Source organism: Equus przewalskii, chromosome 4 (assembly GCF_037783145.1).
Source record: "Equus przewalskii isolate Varuska chromosome 4, EquPr2, whole genome shotgun sequence".
Lineage (NCBI taxonomy): Eukaryota > Metazoa > Chordata > Mammalia > Perissodactyla > Equidae > Equus > Equus przewalskii.
This window is the reverse complement of record NC_091834.1, coordinates 39,082,490-39,098,612: the sequence shown is the minus strand read 5'-3', so window position 1 is coordinate 39,098,612 and position 16,123 is coordinate 39,082,490. Positions and strand designations below refer to the sequence as shown.

At 37.7% G+C, this 16,123-nt stretch overlaps 1 protein-coding gene across 1 annotated transcript; it reads left to right on the top strand.

Annotated features, from left to right (window-relative positions):
• The first annotated feature begins 3,012 nt into the window (after window positions 1-3,012).
• PDK4 (pyruvate dehydrogenase kinase 4) lies at window positions 3,013-15,677 on the top strand. Its single transcript, XM_008526347.2, has 11 exons — window positions 3,013-3,479; window positions 4,478-4,619; window positions 5,819-5,890; window positions 6,642-6,826; window positions 6,973-7,059; window positions 7,519-7,596; window positions 9,379-9,455; window positions 11,243-11,341; window positions 11,542-11,652; window positions 11,956-12,069; window positions 13,465-15,677. Exons 1-11 carry the CDS (start codon window positions 3,350-3,352, stop codon window positions 13,606-13,608), a joined length of 1,239 nt encoding a protein of 412 aa, XP_008524569.1. The 5' UTR covers window positions 3,013-3,349; the 3' UTR covers window positions 13,609-15,677.
• The last annotated feature ends 446 nt before the right edge of the window (window positions 15,678-16,123 follow it).

Sequence of the window (16,123 nt, the reverse complement as noted above, 5' to 3'; positions counted from 1 at the left end):
ATTAAATGAAAGTCTCGTAAATTAAAAATATAATAATTGACCATTGTTTCCCATCACCAACTATTAGTCTGACGTACTTGAGAGAAGATGTGTTTGCATCCACGAAGGTGTCTAGTCCAGCTCTGGGCACCTAGTATCCTCTAAAAAACAAATAGAGATTTAGGCCTTGCTTTTCCCAATCTCCTCCCCAATATTCCCTTCTCATTCCCAAAAGAAGGCTGCTCCATTTCTTATAATAGTCACTTTCTCAGAGAGACCTTCCTTGCCCACCAAATCTAAGGTAGTTCCAGACGATTATATCCTTCAGGTGCATTTTCCTCATAGCCCTAGTCTTAATTTAATGCATACGCTTACTGTCCTTTTCTTGCGTAATGCCTGTTTTCCCCACAAGTCTATAATCTCCATGAGGGAACAGATCATGAGTATTTTGTTCCCTATAGAAACAGCTATTTCTTAAATAATCATTTGTCTGTTACATATTTTGTAAATATTTTCTCCAACTGTGTTGTTCATTTTTTAACTTTAAATATTCTGCAGTCAAATTTGTTCATCTTTCCATCATTGCTTTTGAAGTTCCTGTTATGTATATTTTAAACTCCTTCCGTGGAATATGTCCCTAGAGGTGGAAAAATTGAATAGACATTTCTTTAAGGGTCTTGATGCATTTTGTCAAATTGGACACGCCCAGCCCTCTGACAAAAGTGAGACTTGCATTCTTAAAGCTCTAGCAGCCTTATGGTATTAGATTTTGCCAGGCAAGCTGGACAGAATTCATTTAATGCTAGGTAAGCACGCATGAAAATTTCAGGAATCAGTAGCCTCAAGCAGGGATGCTGTGTTTAACATTGTGTACAAGGGGCAAACTTCAGTACCTGCCCCCCTCCCTGACCCATTAGCACTGAATCATTTGATAGTCCTCTCTCACGGTTTACCTTTATTCAAATGAATGCACAGATTTGTCCATACCCATTTCCCTCAAATAATTACCTTTGCTTTACTTCTGTAGCAACTAGATCACCTCCAAGATTGTGGTCATTCTGAGAGTAGAAGTGTCACTCTCTTTCTAGGTCACTCTCTAATCATGGTAACACATAGTGTCTTAGCCAACTGGCTAAACAACTTGACCTGGCTATTCCAGCCCAGCTATCATAATCGTTGCCAATTATAACAGGCCCCATCATAGAGAAATGACATAGAAGAATGTAATGTACTGTGAAAGGAACTTGGTAAATATTATTGAATGAGATGACATGGAGACAAAAAGTTTGGTGACCTCAGTTCACATTCAGCCCTTAGCCATCTCTGTGAACATCAAATGACTTCAACTGATCTTTAATCATCCTCCAACACACAGGGAGTAGTTCTGGGTAAGCCAGGTCAGCACTCAATGGGGCTTTCCTAAATTAGACCTGCCTGTAATGCATCATTTCCATCACCTTTCCTCTGAAAATTAAAGAGTATAATTCTTTATAAGACATATTTTTGCCTATTCCAGATCATACACACACGGTAAGAAAAATAAATGCATGTTTTTCTTCTACTTCTGTTCTTAGGATGTAATCCACGAAAAAGAAGGGCTTTTTACCTTAAATTTACTTGCTTCAAGAGACAGAGTTTTATTTTGTCTTTTGGCTTCTTGAATACATTTTTTGTTTTGTTTTTGCTTCATCAAGTTACGCAAATTCACAGCTATGTAAATAATAAAGGATTCAGAGTACAAACAAGTACATCATAGTGGCACGAAAACCTATCTCCAAGGGGCCAGCAGGTAGCGCAGTGGTTAAGTTCACACGTTGCACCTTAGCGGCCCAGGGTTCCCAGTTGGGATCCCAGGTGCGGACCTATGAAACGCTTGGCAAGCCATGCTGTGGCAGTGTCCCACATATAAAGTAGAGGAAAATGGGCACGGATGTTAGCTCAGGGCCCATCTTCCTCAGCAAAAAGAGGAGGATTGGTGGTGGATGTTAGCTCAGGGCTGATCTTCTTCCAAAAAAACCCCACCTATCTCCAAGTGGAGATGCAATTTGGAACTTTCCTCCATGTTTCCACAACTCTTTAAGCTTGAGCAGCAACAATGCAGGGTATAAATCACAAGATGCATCAGATATGGTCCCAACCCTGATCTTTTTCAGAGGAGGGGGCTCAGAGAGGGACAATATAAGAACATAAAGAACTACAATACACTGTAACGTCATAGTGTCAAAAGCCATACTTGGAAGGAGGAGAAGGCAGAGGCAGTCAGGAAAGATCTCCCACAGCACAGTTTGTGCCCGACATTTACGGGGAGAACTGAATGTCTTAGGCAAAGCTTTGGATTAAGGACATTTTGTACAAAGGGAACAGAGTGAGCAAATTACTTGAAGGGAGAAAAAGGGGAGTCAAACTGACAAATGGATCCCTTTTAAATTTCATTTTTAATTAACAGAGTTAAACCTAATGGAGAGAATACACATTCACATTACTGGAGAGAAACAAATTGATGGCCTTTTATCACCACAAGAAAAGGTAAATGTATTTTGGGCAGTACCTCAAGTCTCAGCAAAAGGAACTTCTAGTTCCTGACATGTGGTGTTCTCTCCTGGAGAAAATGCTGGAAGAGCTCTTTGGGCGATTTACTCCTTTCGTTGTCCAATGGGAGAGAAACCCATACTTTTGGACGCACTTATTGGTTACTGTAAAAGCCCCGCTCTGAGCAAGGACCAATTACATCCCGGAGCCCCGATTCTTGGAAATAGTTTCTGGCCGGGAATGCGTGACATTGAAACAGCCTGTACTCGTAAACAAGGACGAGTCTGGGCGGGACCCCAGCCCACGCGATACCGGGCCCTGTCCCAAATGGCTGGTCTTGAGCCCACGTACCTCTAGATGTCCGCTTTGGCTTCCTCCTACCTCCTTACCGTACCTCACAGTCTCGGGCACTGGTGCCAAGCCTCACCGCGGGGCCCGCGGCCGGGGGAGGGGCCCACAGTTCTTTATCTGAGCTGATTGGCGCGGCCCCAAGTTCAGGACGGGACTGTACGTCCCACTGACTCCTCCCCGCTGGAGTTGGCCGGGGGGGGGGGGGGGGGGGGGGGGGGGGGCGGGGGGGAGGTGCGGGGAAACAAATAAAGCCGCGGGAGGCGGCCGGTGGTGGCAAGACGCGAATTTGATTCTAGAGCCATTCACTGCCCCTGCGACTCACTGCCGGGCTCCTCCGCCCCGAAGGCCCCCCGAAGCTCAGCGCAGGGCAGGGTGCTCGAGCCCGCCAGCACATCTGTGCGCTCCGCCTCTCGTCGATCCCAGGTTCTGCTCCCCGCGGCTTTCTCCCCTCAAGTCAGACGCAGCCCCTGCCAGAGACGTGGGCATCGAGATGAAGGCGGCCCGCTTCGTGATGCGCGGCGCCGGCTCGCTGAGCGGCGCCGGTCTGGTCCCCCGCGAGGTCGAGCATTTCTCGCGCTACAGCCCGTCCCCGCTGTCCATGAAGCAGCTGCTGGACTTCGGTGAGCGGGGACGTAGGGCCGGGCGGGGTGAGGGGTTTGGGGCTGGGGAGTTGGCATAACTTTGTGCCCCAGTGCAGGGAGGCCTGGGCTCTTGGCTTAAGACAACTGAGATCCGCTTTCGTGCTGAACCCTGGGGCCTCGAGGCCAGCGCACCTTGCCTTTTCCTGGATCTGCCTTCTTTCTGACAGTTTTTGCCAACAGATCAAGGCCACTTACAGCCTCGCTGAGGCTGGATGGTTTGAGCTCACCTTTCCTCCTCTTTCTGTCCAAAGCATGCGGTCAAAATACTTTTTGCCTTCAGTCACCATTTAACAATGAACTAGAAACTTTGTCCCCTCCTTCATGGCATAATACTCCTTGAAGAAAATTCCTAGTGCTATAAAGTAGCCTCAAATTAATTAAGGTTTTATCCCTTAGCCACTCTCCACCCGTCCACAGGGTACATCTCTGCATTCCTAACAAATTTCTTTGTTTCTTTACCATTATAGTTTTCCATATGTTTGCATTACTGCTGAAAATATTTACAAACTTTCTGTAGTAATCTTATAAAGAAAATTTGAAGGATTTAAATGTGATGTAATTTATCACTAGTCTAGAAACATCATGGCTCCCATCCCACTCGCTTATGCCCCCTCCAATTTCAGATCTAGAACTCTGTGAACGATATTATCTCATTGACATTGTGGTGTTGACTGAATTCTGCACTCTCTTATAAGTACTGAGAGCTGTAGGATATTCTGACTTCTTGGAAGTGAATCCTTTTCAAAAAGAGAAAATAAGAATTCTCATATTGGTCACTTTAAAAGAAAAAAGAAAGAAAGAGACAATGAAGACGAAAATACTTAGTCCTGAATTATCTATAAGCAGTAATCCAACTGATGGTGAAATGTAATTTTATAATGTATGTGCATGTGTTCAGTATTGGATGAGTAATTCTATTCAAATATCATTTAGACATACTTTTTTTCCAAAAACTAAATAAATGTTATTTATCACAGGTTCCGAAAACGCATGTGAAAAAACTTCTTTTGCATTTTTGCGACAAGAATTGCCTGTGAGGCTAGCCAATATCCTGAAGGAAATTGATATTCTCCCTGATCCATTAGTGAATACATCTTCAGTGCAATTAGTTAAAAGCTGGTAAGTGGTGAAGCGTTCTAAACCAGTCTCTAGTTTCAAGACAGTTATCTGAGTATGAATTCTTATAATATATTAACATAATTGGAAAACAGGTGGTCTGAACAGTAAATGCTTTTGAAAGATGTAAAGAATGTTTTATTAACTTAGAGTAAGTCATCATAAGGGCAGTTATAAGGCTATAAACAGACATTTTTTACTCTGAAAAAGTACATACTTTCACAATACAATTTTTACTTCTAGAGGAAATATGAGAAATAATTGACACTTGCAATTTTAGTTTTGTATTTTAAATAATAAAAGACAGTTTCATATTTCAAAAGGAATCCTACCCTAGAAATCAATACAAATGAGTACTATTTAGAGAGGCCCTAATTTGTGTTACTAACAAGCAAATTAACAGAGCAGGCTGTGGGTTCAAATCCTGCCTCTGCCTTTTCCTAGCTGTGGAATCCTTGGCAAGTGTCTTCAATTCTCTATGCCTCAATTCCCCCTTCTCTTATTGAGGGGAATAAAGTATATGCCTCCAAGGGATATTTGAGTGTAAGTGACTGAAGTAAGAGGTAAAAAAAGCACTTAGAACAGTACCTGGCACACAGCCAGCACTCAGTTTCAGTTTTATCATCTCATTTAACAAATAAGGGTGCTGAAGCTTAGAGAGGGTAGATGACCCACAAGAGCAGATTTTCAGAGAATAGAGCCAGGATATGCACTGCAGCAGATATGCACCAGAGCCTCACCCTAATCTGCTGACTATACAGCGTTTTGTTCATTGATTCAAGAAATATATGCATTCCATACCCATTAAACAATGACAATCTGAAACACACATTCAATCCATAGTCTTTACTGCTGCTTTCGAGACTTCTACCCACACATGAATGAATGAAGTAGAAAGAAATATGAAATCTTTCTTAAAAATTTCTAAATACTTTTGCTATAAAAAATGAAAACATTTGCCAAATAAAACTGAATATTGCTCTGGAATAGTTAAACATAAATTTTAAGTTAGAAAGTTGAGGGTTAAAGTTGCATCTTTCCTTTTTTTTAGATATATTGTTTTCCAAATGTCTTGGAGGAAATTTGTCATTTTAAACATAATGCTTTATCTTTTCAAATCATTTTAAAAAGGCAGTCTGTTTTCAGCCACTTGGATCTGACTATTTAATTTTCAAACTTAAAGCACACCTATTGCTTTGCAGGTATATCCAGAGCCTGATGGATTTGGTGGAATTCCATGAGAAAAGCCCAGAGGACCAGAAAGCATTGTCAGAGTAAGTTCTGTGAATTAGACTGAGTGTCTAAAACTTTGGCTATTTCCAGACATACTCCTAAGATATTTTTTAGACCTAAATTAAAGGAGCTTCCAACCCTGAATAATAAATAACTACCCCCTTAGAAATGACAAGTTCTGTCTTGTTGCTTTCTTAAAGGTGATAATCAATTATGGCATTGAAAAATGATGCTGAGTAGGAACAAGGGTAGAGGACTTTTTTTTTAAGGAAATCTATCTTTACTGTAAATTTGGTCCAGTGATTAGATTTGTAGGAGGATTTACTATTACCTCATATTAATGCATTGGAGACTAAACATTTCCTTTCAGAGTAACTGACAGTTTCTGTCTGTAAGAATAAGAAATAAGAATATTTCCTGAATCTGACAAGAAATTTGGAAAGTTTTTTTCACCATGGCATTCTAGAGTCATTTTCAATTTTAATTATTTTTAATTACTATTTTTTTAAAGAGAAGGCTTATTGAACACCTAGAATGAATACACCAGTCATAGAGCTGGTATTTTAACATGTAAGCTAAAAGGAAAATAAATCTGTTTATGAAATGATCTCTTCTACTATAGTCAAAGAGACTGATGAGAGCCTTAATAAGGCTTCATCCAAACATTTTATCATTTGATTTGTTTAAATGGATACTTAGAAAAAGCTTTGGCCTTCTTTGAAGTAATCTAAGGAATGTATGTGAATGAAACTTACTTGAACTTTCACTAACTGTAAACATATTTTGGATTAGTTTTGTAGATACTCTCATCAAAGTTCGAAACAGACACCATAATGTAGTTCCTACAATGGCGCAAGGAATCATAGAGTATAAAGATGGCTGTACAGTTGACCCAGTCACCAATCAAAATCTTCAGTATTTCTTGGATCGATTTTACATGAACCGTATTTCTACTCGGATGCTGATGAACCAGCACAGTAAGTTAGCTCATCATGGTCGTGTTATCCAGACACGAGTGTAGAATATAAGCCATACTCAAACTAGATGTTTCGCTGTTCGGTGGGTCACGTTCTTTCTTATTGTGATTTCTATAACAGTATTTTTTCTTTTTATTTTTCAACAGTTCTTATATTTAGTGACTCACAGACAGGAAACCCAACCCACATTGGAAGCATTGATCCAAACTGTGACGTGTCAGCAGTGGTCCAAGGTAATTTTTAGATTTCTGCATTTGCCTTATTGAAAATATACACTATATGATTGATATATCTATAGTTGGGGTGACTTTGTGAATGAATTTGTATTCAGAGTGTTCCATTTATATTTTTATAAATAGTGTCATGAAGGTCCTTTGCTTTTGAGAGTCAGCGGTTTAAGCGTTCATTTATAATATTAAAGAAAAAATCCAAACATCAACGGCTAATGTGCTGTATTCTTATATATTGTATTTGATCTCTGAAGTGTGCATATTTCCATTGCTACAGCTATAACTTAAACACTGTCTTAACTTTTTCTTCAATAAAATATTTTAAAAGCTTTTTTTCATATTCATAAACCTGTACTCTAATGAATATTTTAGATTAAGGGTAGTATACACACTGAAGATCACTTGAAAATTTTACTTGGCATAAATTCATTTCATCATTATTAAAAAAATTTTCTATTCCAGATGCCTTTGAGTGTTCAAAGATGCTTTGTGATCAGTATTATTTAACATCTCCAGAATTAAAGCTCACTCAAGTGAATGGTAAGCTATAAATTAATATGTTTTAATCTATGGAAAATTCAGTGTTCTCACAGTATGATTGCTTCTTGTAAATACAAAGCACCTTTTGTGTTCCTTTTTTCCCTTCTGAACTTGCACACAATTTCTTTTTGAAGCCAAAGTTCTCTTTATCTCAACTGGAAAGTTCCAATTGAGCATATTTAGTTGCTAATGACGATTCATAAAGAAGAATGGTTTAAACAAATAATTTGGGATTTAGTGGAGCACCTAAGTTCCAATATCTTAAATGAAAGAAAGTTTGCTTACTACAGAATATAGGGGATAGGGAGGCCAGAAGCAGGAGAAACCACTTGGTAGTGGAGCTCTCCGCCTTAAGAGGTCACTCATAAGACCTGGAAAGAAAAATACCTTAAATTATACTGTAAGACGTAAACCAGTCACAGAAGGACAAATATTGTGTGATTCCTCTTCTATGAGGTATCTAAAATAGACTCATAGAAGCATAGAGTCGAATGGTGGTTGCCAGAGCCTAGGGGGAGGGGAAAATGAGGAGTTGCTATTCAATGAGTGTAAAATTTCAGTTATTCACGGTGAATAAGTTCTAGAGATCTGCTGTACACCATCATGCCTATAGTTAACAATACTATATTGTACACTTAAGTATTTAAGAGGATAGATTTCATGTTAAATGTTCTTACCAAAAGTTTTTAAAAATTATACTGTCAGTATGTACCACTGTTCTGAAAGCAGAGCGTACTTCAATAGCTTCAACTCTAGGGTGTATGAAAAGATGAAGTCTTCCCACATGGACTGAAGTGATTATATGATGAATGCAAGGCACTATTTTTATCTTCTCCCACAGTTGCGTCTCAAAGCCAGACAGTGTACTTCAATTGGAATAACATTCTCCTTTCAATTCAAAGTAAACATCTATTCCAAGTAATAGTTATTCAGGAATAATGTTTGTTGGTGATGAAAGTTAAAATTAAGTTGCTCAAGTTGAGAGTAGCCTAACTCATGGATTGGGAAGATGCAAATATAATTAATTGTTAAACTAAAATAGAAGTACAAATAAAGATTGAAAAACATCTCTAAGCAATAACAGCGTGGTTGCATAATACTTGTAGATAGACTGCTTGAACTCTGATAAAATAAAGAGGGAATTGTGCCAGACCTTGTGTTCTCTGATTCAAACTTGGCCAACGCCTGGGACACAAAAGAATAATACTTTTATTTTTCTTTTCAAACAGTATTATGAGGTTTTTGTTTCTGTTTTCTTTAGCCGTTTGGTGAAATTTAAGCATGTTTAGCCTATAATGTTTGGGTCATAGAAATCAAGAATAATTAGATGTATTTTCCCCATACATTAAAAATATGAAAGTTATAGCTAGCATTAATTTTGATGTTACACTATAAACACTATATTTATTTTTTCTTCCTTCTTAAAATGCATATAATTTTAACTCTGAAGTTGTCCAGTACAAAAGTTTTGGAAATAGAAACAAATAGCCCATCTAATCTAGTTTAGAGCACTCTTGTTGGCCACTTCATTTGAGTTTGTACATTTGTAGAGAAATGCAAAAATTAATCACAGAGCACTAGGTAGCAATGGTAGTAGCATTCTGAAAATCAGCCAGTTGCGTTCACTCTTTAAGAGGTAGATTCTAGGGTAGAATTTTGGAGCGAGGAGGATGAGGGGTATTCCAGTACTGTTTAAGTCAAAAATGTTAATCAAATAGATATGGAAGTTTATTTTAATGATATGTTTGTTTACCAATTCTAAGTGGGTTTAATTTGTTCTAGGGAAATTTCCAGGCCAACCAATTCACATTGTGTACGTCCCCTCTCACCTTCATCATATGCTCTTTGAACTGTTCAAGGTATGACACTGCAAAATAGTTGCAATTTAGTTTTTTTAAAAAATGTTCCTTGGTTACTTTTATTTTCCTTCATTATTTCCCACTGAACAGGAGCCTTACTATCTTCTCCCAAGCACACTTCTGTGCTTCTAACAGAAAGAAGCTACAGTTAATGTTTGAAAGGGTACATGCAGTTCTTTGTAGCATCAACACAAATTTGAGAATGCACAGTACGATTCATGATGTCTCGGTGTTCCCTGTTCCCATTATTTTTCAAGTGTGCAACAAAGCACTAGTCATTCATGCATTCGTTAAGGAAGGTCACGGGATGGATGCTTCAGGCCATGAGGCGTTGTTACCTCCACCCCCACAGGCAGATCCAACTCCAAATCCAGAGGTTCAAGTCCAGAATTACTGTAGGTGGCAGGGCCCTAACCTGAGTCTATAATATACTTGGAGGACTGTAGGTTCCTTCAATGATCTGCTTTAATGTGCATATGAATCAGCTGGGGGTTTTGTTAAAATGCAAATTCTGATTCAGTAGTTCAGGAGTAGGGCTTGAGATTTTGAATTTCTAATAAGCCAAAAGGTGATGCTACTGGACCACAGGCCACACTTTTCTGTAGCAAGACTGTAGGGCAGTGCTTCTCAAACTTCAGTGTGCATTAGAATCACCTGGAAGGCATGTTAAAATGCAGATTCTTAGGCTCTGCCCCAGAGACTTTGATACTCTAGGTCTGAGAATTTGCATTTCTAACAAGCTCTTAGAGGATGTGGATGTTACTGATCTGGGGTACATGGGTGCTAAGAATGAAACCCTGTCCTGGACTCTCAGACCAAACTAAAACTCTGCACTTACACCAAAAGATAGAAAAACACCTGAAACTTTATGATGCTTCCCAAGAGTCTCCTGGACTGGAGAGGAGAAGTGTAAAAAAAGTGAAATCTACCTCTAATTCTGATAAAACTTTCTCAAAACTTACTGTTTCCTAACATATTCTAATGTTAGTGCAAAGAGGTATTGATTGTACCAAAAACGTCTGATCTGTTTTATTTCACTTCAGCTAATGATTAGTACTTAATATTATACAGAAACCAGAAAGCAGATAACCTACCAGAAGAAGGTTAGAGAGGAAAATGGGTGAAATAAACCAAAACTTTGTATGAGATTCATCAAGTTGTCTGAAAACGTGTTTGAATTTTCTTCTCTGTTAAAGAACAAACGATACTTTTTTGTGGATTTGATTTATTTTTTAATTGAATAGTCCAACTCATGGAGTTATTTTGCCATCATTGGTAAAAGCTAAGATGATAATAAAATGCAAATTGAAATTTAATTTAGAATTATTTGCTATCCTTTTAAATAGTAACAGCCTTTTCCCGCAAATTTTATAAAAGCCAATAAATTGGTTCAATGATTCACTGTTCATTTGTTATGTAATAGTCTTTAGTGCTTGGATGTAAAATGTAATAGAAGGACAGAAAAGAGAGAGCCAGGAAATGGACTATAACGACCAATTTCTACATTTAAATTAAGCTTACAAATAAGAACTTGACAGCCAGCAGAATTGTTTTCCCATTAGACATTACTCCCAGGAGCTATATTACATGGTAAATGAATATTTTTCATTATACATCCTGGATGACGCATTCATAAATGGCTATTTGCAGAGCTGTTTTACTACGAACTTGAAAAAATAGGAACGTTGAATTGCCCTCCATGCTGCTTTGATTTTAAACATAAAAAACAGTTATTTATTGTCCCTCCGCCTTCCGCCATTGAATTCCTATGGTTTTGTTTTCTTTAGAATGCAATGAGGGCAACAGTTGAACACCAGGAAAATTGGCCTTCCCTGACACCAATTGAGGTGATTGTTGTCTTGGGAAACGAAGATCTTACAATTAAGGTAACCATTCTCTGTTTTTCTTTCGAGTCTTTCTTGAGAGAATTAAAAAAGAGTCAGTAATAGTAAAGCTCTCTGCTTTGAGCAGAAGATCAAAAGTCATGTATACCGGGTGACTTTTAAATGAAGGAAAGACATTTTTATGTAGACAAATTCACGTTGTTTTTAATATGTAGCTCTAATGACTTGTTTTTTTGTTTAAGATTTCAGACAGAGGAGGTGGTGTTCCCCTGAGGATCATTGACCGCCTCTTTAGTTACACATACTCCACGGCACCAACGCCTGTGATGGATAATTCCCGGAATGCTCCTTTGGTAAGACCAATTATATAGCTAAATTCATCCCAGCCGCCTAGTTCTAAATGTAGAGGAAAGATTACAAGAAAGTATTTAGGCAAGTTAATCAATTTAGTTAAATTGGGCATGGAGGCTGTGAGAAAGAACGATAAAGCAAGCTAAAAATGGTGAAACAATTCTACAGAGTCTCTGAATGGAAGCAGAAAATATTTATCTAGGTTCTAGGACATCAGTATCAGGGAAAATAATAACTCCTTCCTATATTTTGTATTCCAACGATCGTGTCCACCTCTTTACCAATAACTGGTCTTTCCCCTCTAGGCTGGTTTTGGTTATGGCTTGCCAATTTCTCGTCTCTATGCCAAGTACTTTCAAGGAGATCTGAATCTCTACTCTTTGTCGGGATATGGAACAGATGCTATCATCTACTTAAAGGTAACCTTTAAATTCAATAGAAAAAACCCTATTTCTGGAAAGATTGCTTCTCTTACAGCCCTGAGTTCTATGGTCCACAGCGAATACCCCAAACTGAGTTAATGCAAATAATGAACACAAGTCAGTCTGTTTTCTGATGGTGTGCGTAGATATACAATTTAATATTTAATATGGTAACTTACCAGAAAGGAAGTGGTGCAAGGCTACCTGCCTCCAGTGGCAAAACTGTTTCTCAAGAAGCATATTAGTTTCTGAGTCAGGAGAAGCTCCAGTGAATTTTTTTTTTTTATATATATTTTTTTAAGATTTTCTTTTTTCCTTTTTCTCCTCAAAGCCCCCCCGGTACATAGTTGTATATTCTTCATTGTGGGTCCTTCTAGTTGTGGTATGTGGGACGCTGCCCCAGCGTGGCTTGATGAGCAGTGTCATGTCCGCGCCCAGGATTCGAACCAACGAAACACTGGGCCGCCTGCAGCGGAGCGCGCGAACTTAACCACTCGGCCACGGGGCCAGCCCTCCAGTGAATTTTTTAAGGCAACTGCTTTTGGCATCTGTGAGAATAGCTGTACTTTTGTTTTATTTAAACTTGTGGGGAATATATGCTAATAATATTCTAGCCTAGAAAAATAACTGCTATCAAGATACTCAAGACCTTAAGCTGACCTTTTTAGAAATCCGGGGAAAGGAAACCCATTTAGAATTTCCTGTTTCAACTTTAAAATTTGGTGCATGTTTTACCTTTTTTTTTATTTCTGGTACAGCCTCAGTTTATTTGTTAAGGTCACTGTCCTGATTCTGTTATTCATTTGTCAACTATTTTGACTGAAAATATATTTACAGATATTAGGAACTAGAACATTAAGCTTCTAGACTCCCATTTTGTGCAAAGGAATTTGCCAAATGGCCTTTGACCATCTGAAATAGTTAATGTATTCGATTCTTAAATAAGCAAAAGTCTTCAAAGTATTGAGAAATATTGATAGATTATAGATTTATAATATCAGATTTTAATACATTAATAGTATCAGATTAGGATTCTCTCTTTAGCAAAGATACAAAGAACAGCTCTGCTATTCAACTCCATCGTATCAGCAATATCCAAACAAGGGACATGTGCAAATGTTGAATGCAAATTCTGTCCCCTAATTTAGAATCCTGTGTGTACTATTTCAACCCCTATAGGGTGGAGATAATATTTATTTTTTAGTTTTCTTTTACACAATGCCTAGCATGTTTTGGGCTCTGATGTGCTCTTATTACTAAATCAATTAAAAGAATATATTTGAATGTTTGAATGCTTAACCTCTGAGTTTATTTTGAGTAATCACTTCAAGTACAAATTATGCCATGAATAATTTCTTTGGTTTGATTTTTTTTCTCTTCCTCTTCTTTCAGGCTTTGTCTTCTGAGTCTGTGGAAAAACTCCCAGTCTTTAACAAATCAGCCTTCAAACATTATCAGATGAGTAGTGAGGCTGACGACTGGTGTGTCCCAAGCAAGGAACCAAGGAACCTGGCGAAGGAAAAAGTGGCCATGTAAAGAGGGGCACACTGGACACTTTAAGGGATCAAAGTGGGTCCATGCCAGTGCTGCTTCCTGAATGTTTGCGTGTGTACTTTTGTCTCCTCGAAAACAAACAGCAGCAAAATCTCCTTGATCAGTACATTGATGAGAAGAGGAACAGCTCGTTTCTATGACCCAGGAGAGCATATTGCGGGATTTACAGATGGCTGCCTCTTTATTCTTTAACTTAGAATAACTCAAGTTTATATCAAATCCTGAAGAAGAAATAAGCCTGTTTTCCATTTGTTTATCAAAAAGAATGAGAAAAGGAGTGAAATGAAGATGTACAGTAGCAGTTTCAATAGACTGATATTTTAGGCCTCTGGTTGGTATCATAAGATACTGATATTTATTGAATATCAAGTGTCAGTATAGCTGTATTTTCCGACAGTCAAAGGATGGGGACTTGGTTTGCACTATATGGTTAGAAATGTACATCCTGTATATATCTGTGCACTTTAGGGAGGAAAAGCTGGTGATTAAAGGAACATTCCGTTTGAATGAGGAGGAAGGAGTCAAAACGTTTTATTCGAAGTTGCAGCCAAGGCATTGGGCCTATGTAAAAACTCAGAAGAAAGCCTCTTCTGATAAATAAAGTGCCTTTATTATGCTGCTTTTCCTGTTCACACTTCACATGATACGTGAACACTGATTGCCAGGTGCCTAGTCTTGGTGAATTTTAAAATATGCACTGAATTCAGAAAGCTGTGGTTGTAGGGAGAGAGGAATTGCCAAAATGATAGAAAAAATATCTCTCACCTTGTTTTGTCTATAAATTGGAAAAACCAATGTTAGGAAAAGAAATCATGCATTTAAAACCTAACTCAGTAGAAAGGACCTTTCTCTACCTTACAGTGGTGGTAATCTAAAGGCATCCATTTTCTAGGCTTAAAAAGATGTGTTTTTATATATTTAATTATATTTGCTACACTCCAGCATTAACATGTCTGTAAAGAAAATTCCTAATTATCAAATGGCTGAAGAACATTAGAATTTAAATACTTCTTGGAGTATTTTTGAAAAACAGCCTGGGAGCAAGAGGTTTCATGCCAGGATGCTTTCATTTGTGAATCATTGAGATTGAGAGCTGATGAATGAAAGCTGTAATGTCTATGCAACTTTTGGGAAGTTGAGGAATAATATGCAGGTTGACAGGCCAGTCTAGCACATTACTCTTAGAGAAGGAATGGGAAAACAAAAGAAGGAAAGCGGAAGGAATGAAAGAAGAAGGAAGAAGAGAGGGAGAGAAGCAGAAGGCAGGCATCTTGCTATATTCCCCACAAATTACTTCAAGAAATGATCCATATTTTCATGGATAAATTATTGGCAAGAGGATGAATTGGTGTCTTTCAAAACAGTATGTCTTCTTTGAATGACTCTCTCGCTCTTGCAAGATAATAGGCTTTTGTGAGATAATGAACTCATCTATTTCAAATTAATAATTAGACGGGAGTACAGAAAAAATTAGAATTGTCTGCATTGTAGGATAATCAGTCCTGTCTATATATTGAATTTAACGTTTGTGTTTAATTTTATCACGGCCTGGTGTTGTGATGCTTCTGGTAGTGGCCAGAGAAGCCTCAAATTGCTTGTTGTGGATTTCAGAAGTCCTAGACAGTGACTTTTCTTGATGGTGGGACTCTGGCTCATCCATTAATTGATTACACAAAACTATTTGCAATAGGTTATTTGACTTTTCAGTTTTTACTCAAATTTAAACTTTTTTGCGTGTAAATACTTGTATTTACCAAAGATTTAAAGCAGTTGATTAATTAACCCAAACACTGTGAACTATCTTTAAAACACTAGAGAAAAAGAAAAGTTGGTATCTCAATAACATCAGCTATGTAAATGGAGTTCTGTAAAATAGAAACCGTCTACATTGGTATTTGCAAAATCTGTGAAGAGCTTTAGGATTCTAGTGGACAGATACTGAATGTTCAGGCACATTTAAATTATTAATGTATAAATTGTGTTTTTATCTCCAAGCTATGTACAAAGAAATGTGATAATTTTTATAATAAATATTTTTTATTATAATGGTAGACGTTGTCTTTTAAACTTCTTTACTCAAATTACTGGCAAAGTACTAAGAAGAATTTGAGATAAAATTTTTCTTCCCTTTACATTCAAGTCTAACTTATCTACATATTTGGTATAGACTTTTAAAAGGATGGAAAGCAAGTTAACATCTTAATGTTTAAATAACAGATAAGTACTTTACAGCAGTCCAGAAATTTCTGATTGTCCTATGCTTTTCATGTATGCCTCAATAACACATAGTACAATGTGTGTTTATCTGCATAAATATATTCAATAATCATTTTTGCAATGCATATGTTCTCTACATTTTTTGGGTAAATTTACTTTAAAGTTTCACTTAGTGACTGTATTTACATTTGAGTAACAAATAGAGTACCAAAATAATTACTTAGATAACTTGGGTTCCCAAACAACTTCTGGATTAAATGTGTCAGTAATAATTGGATAG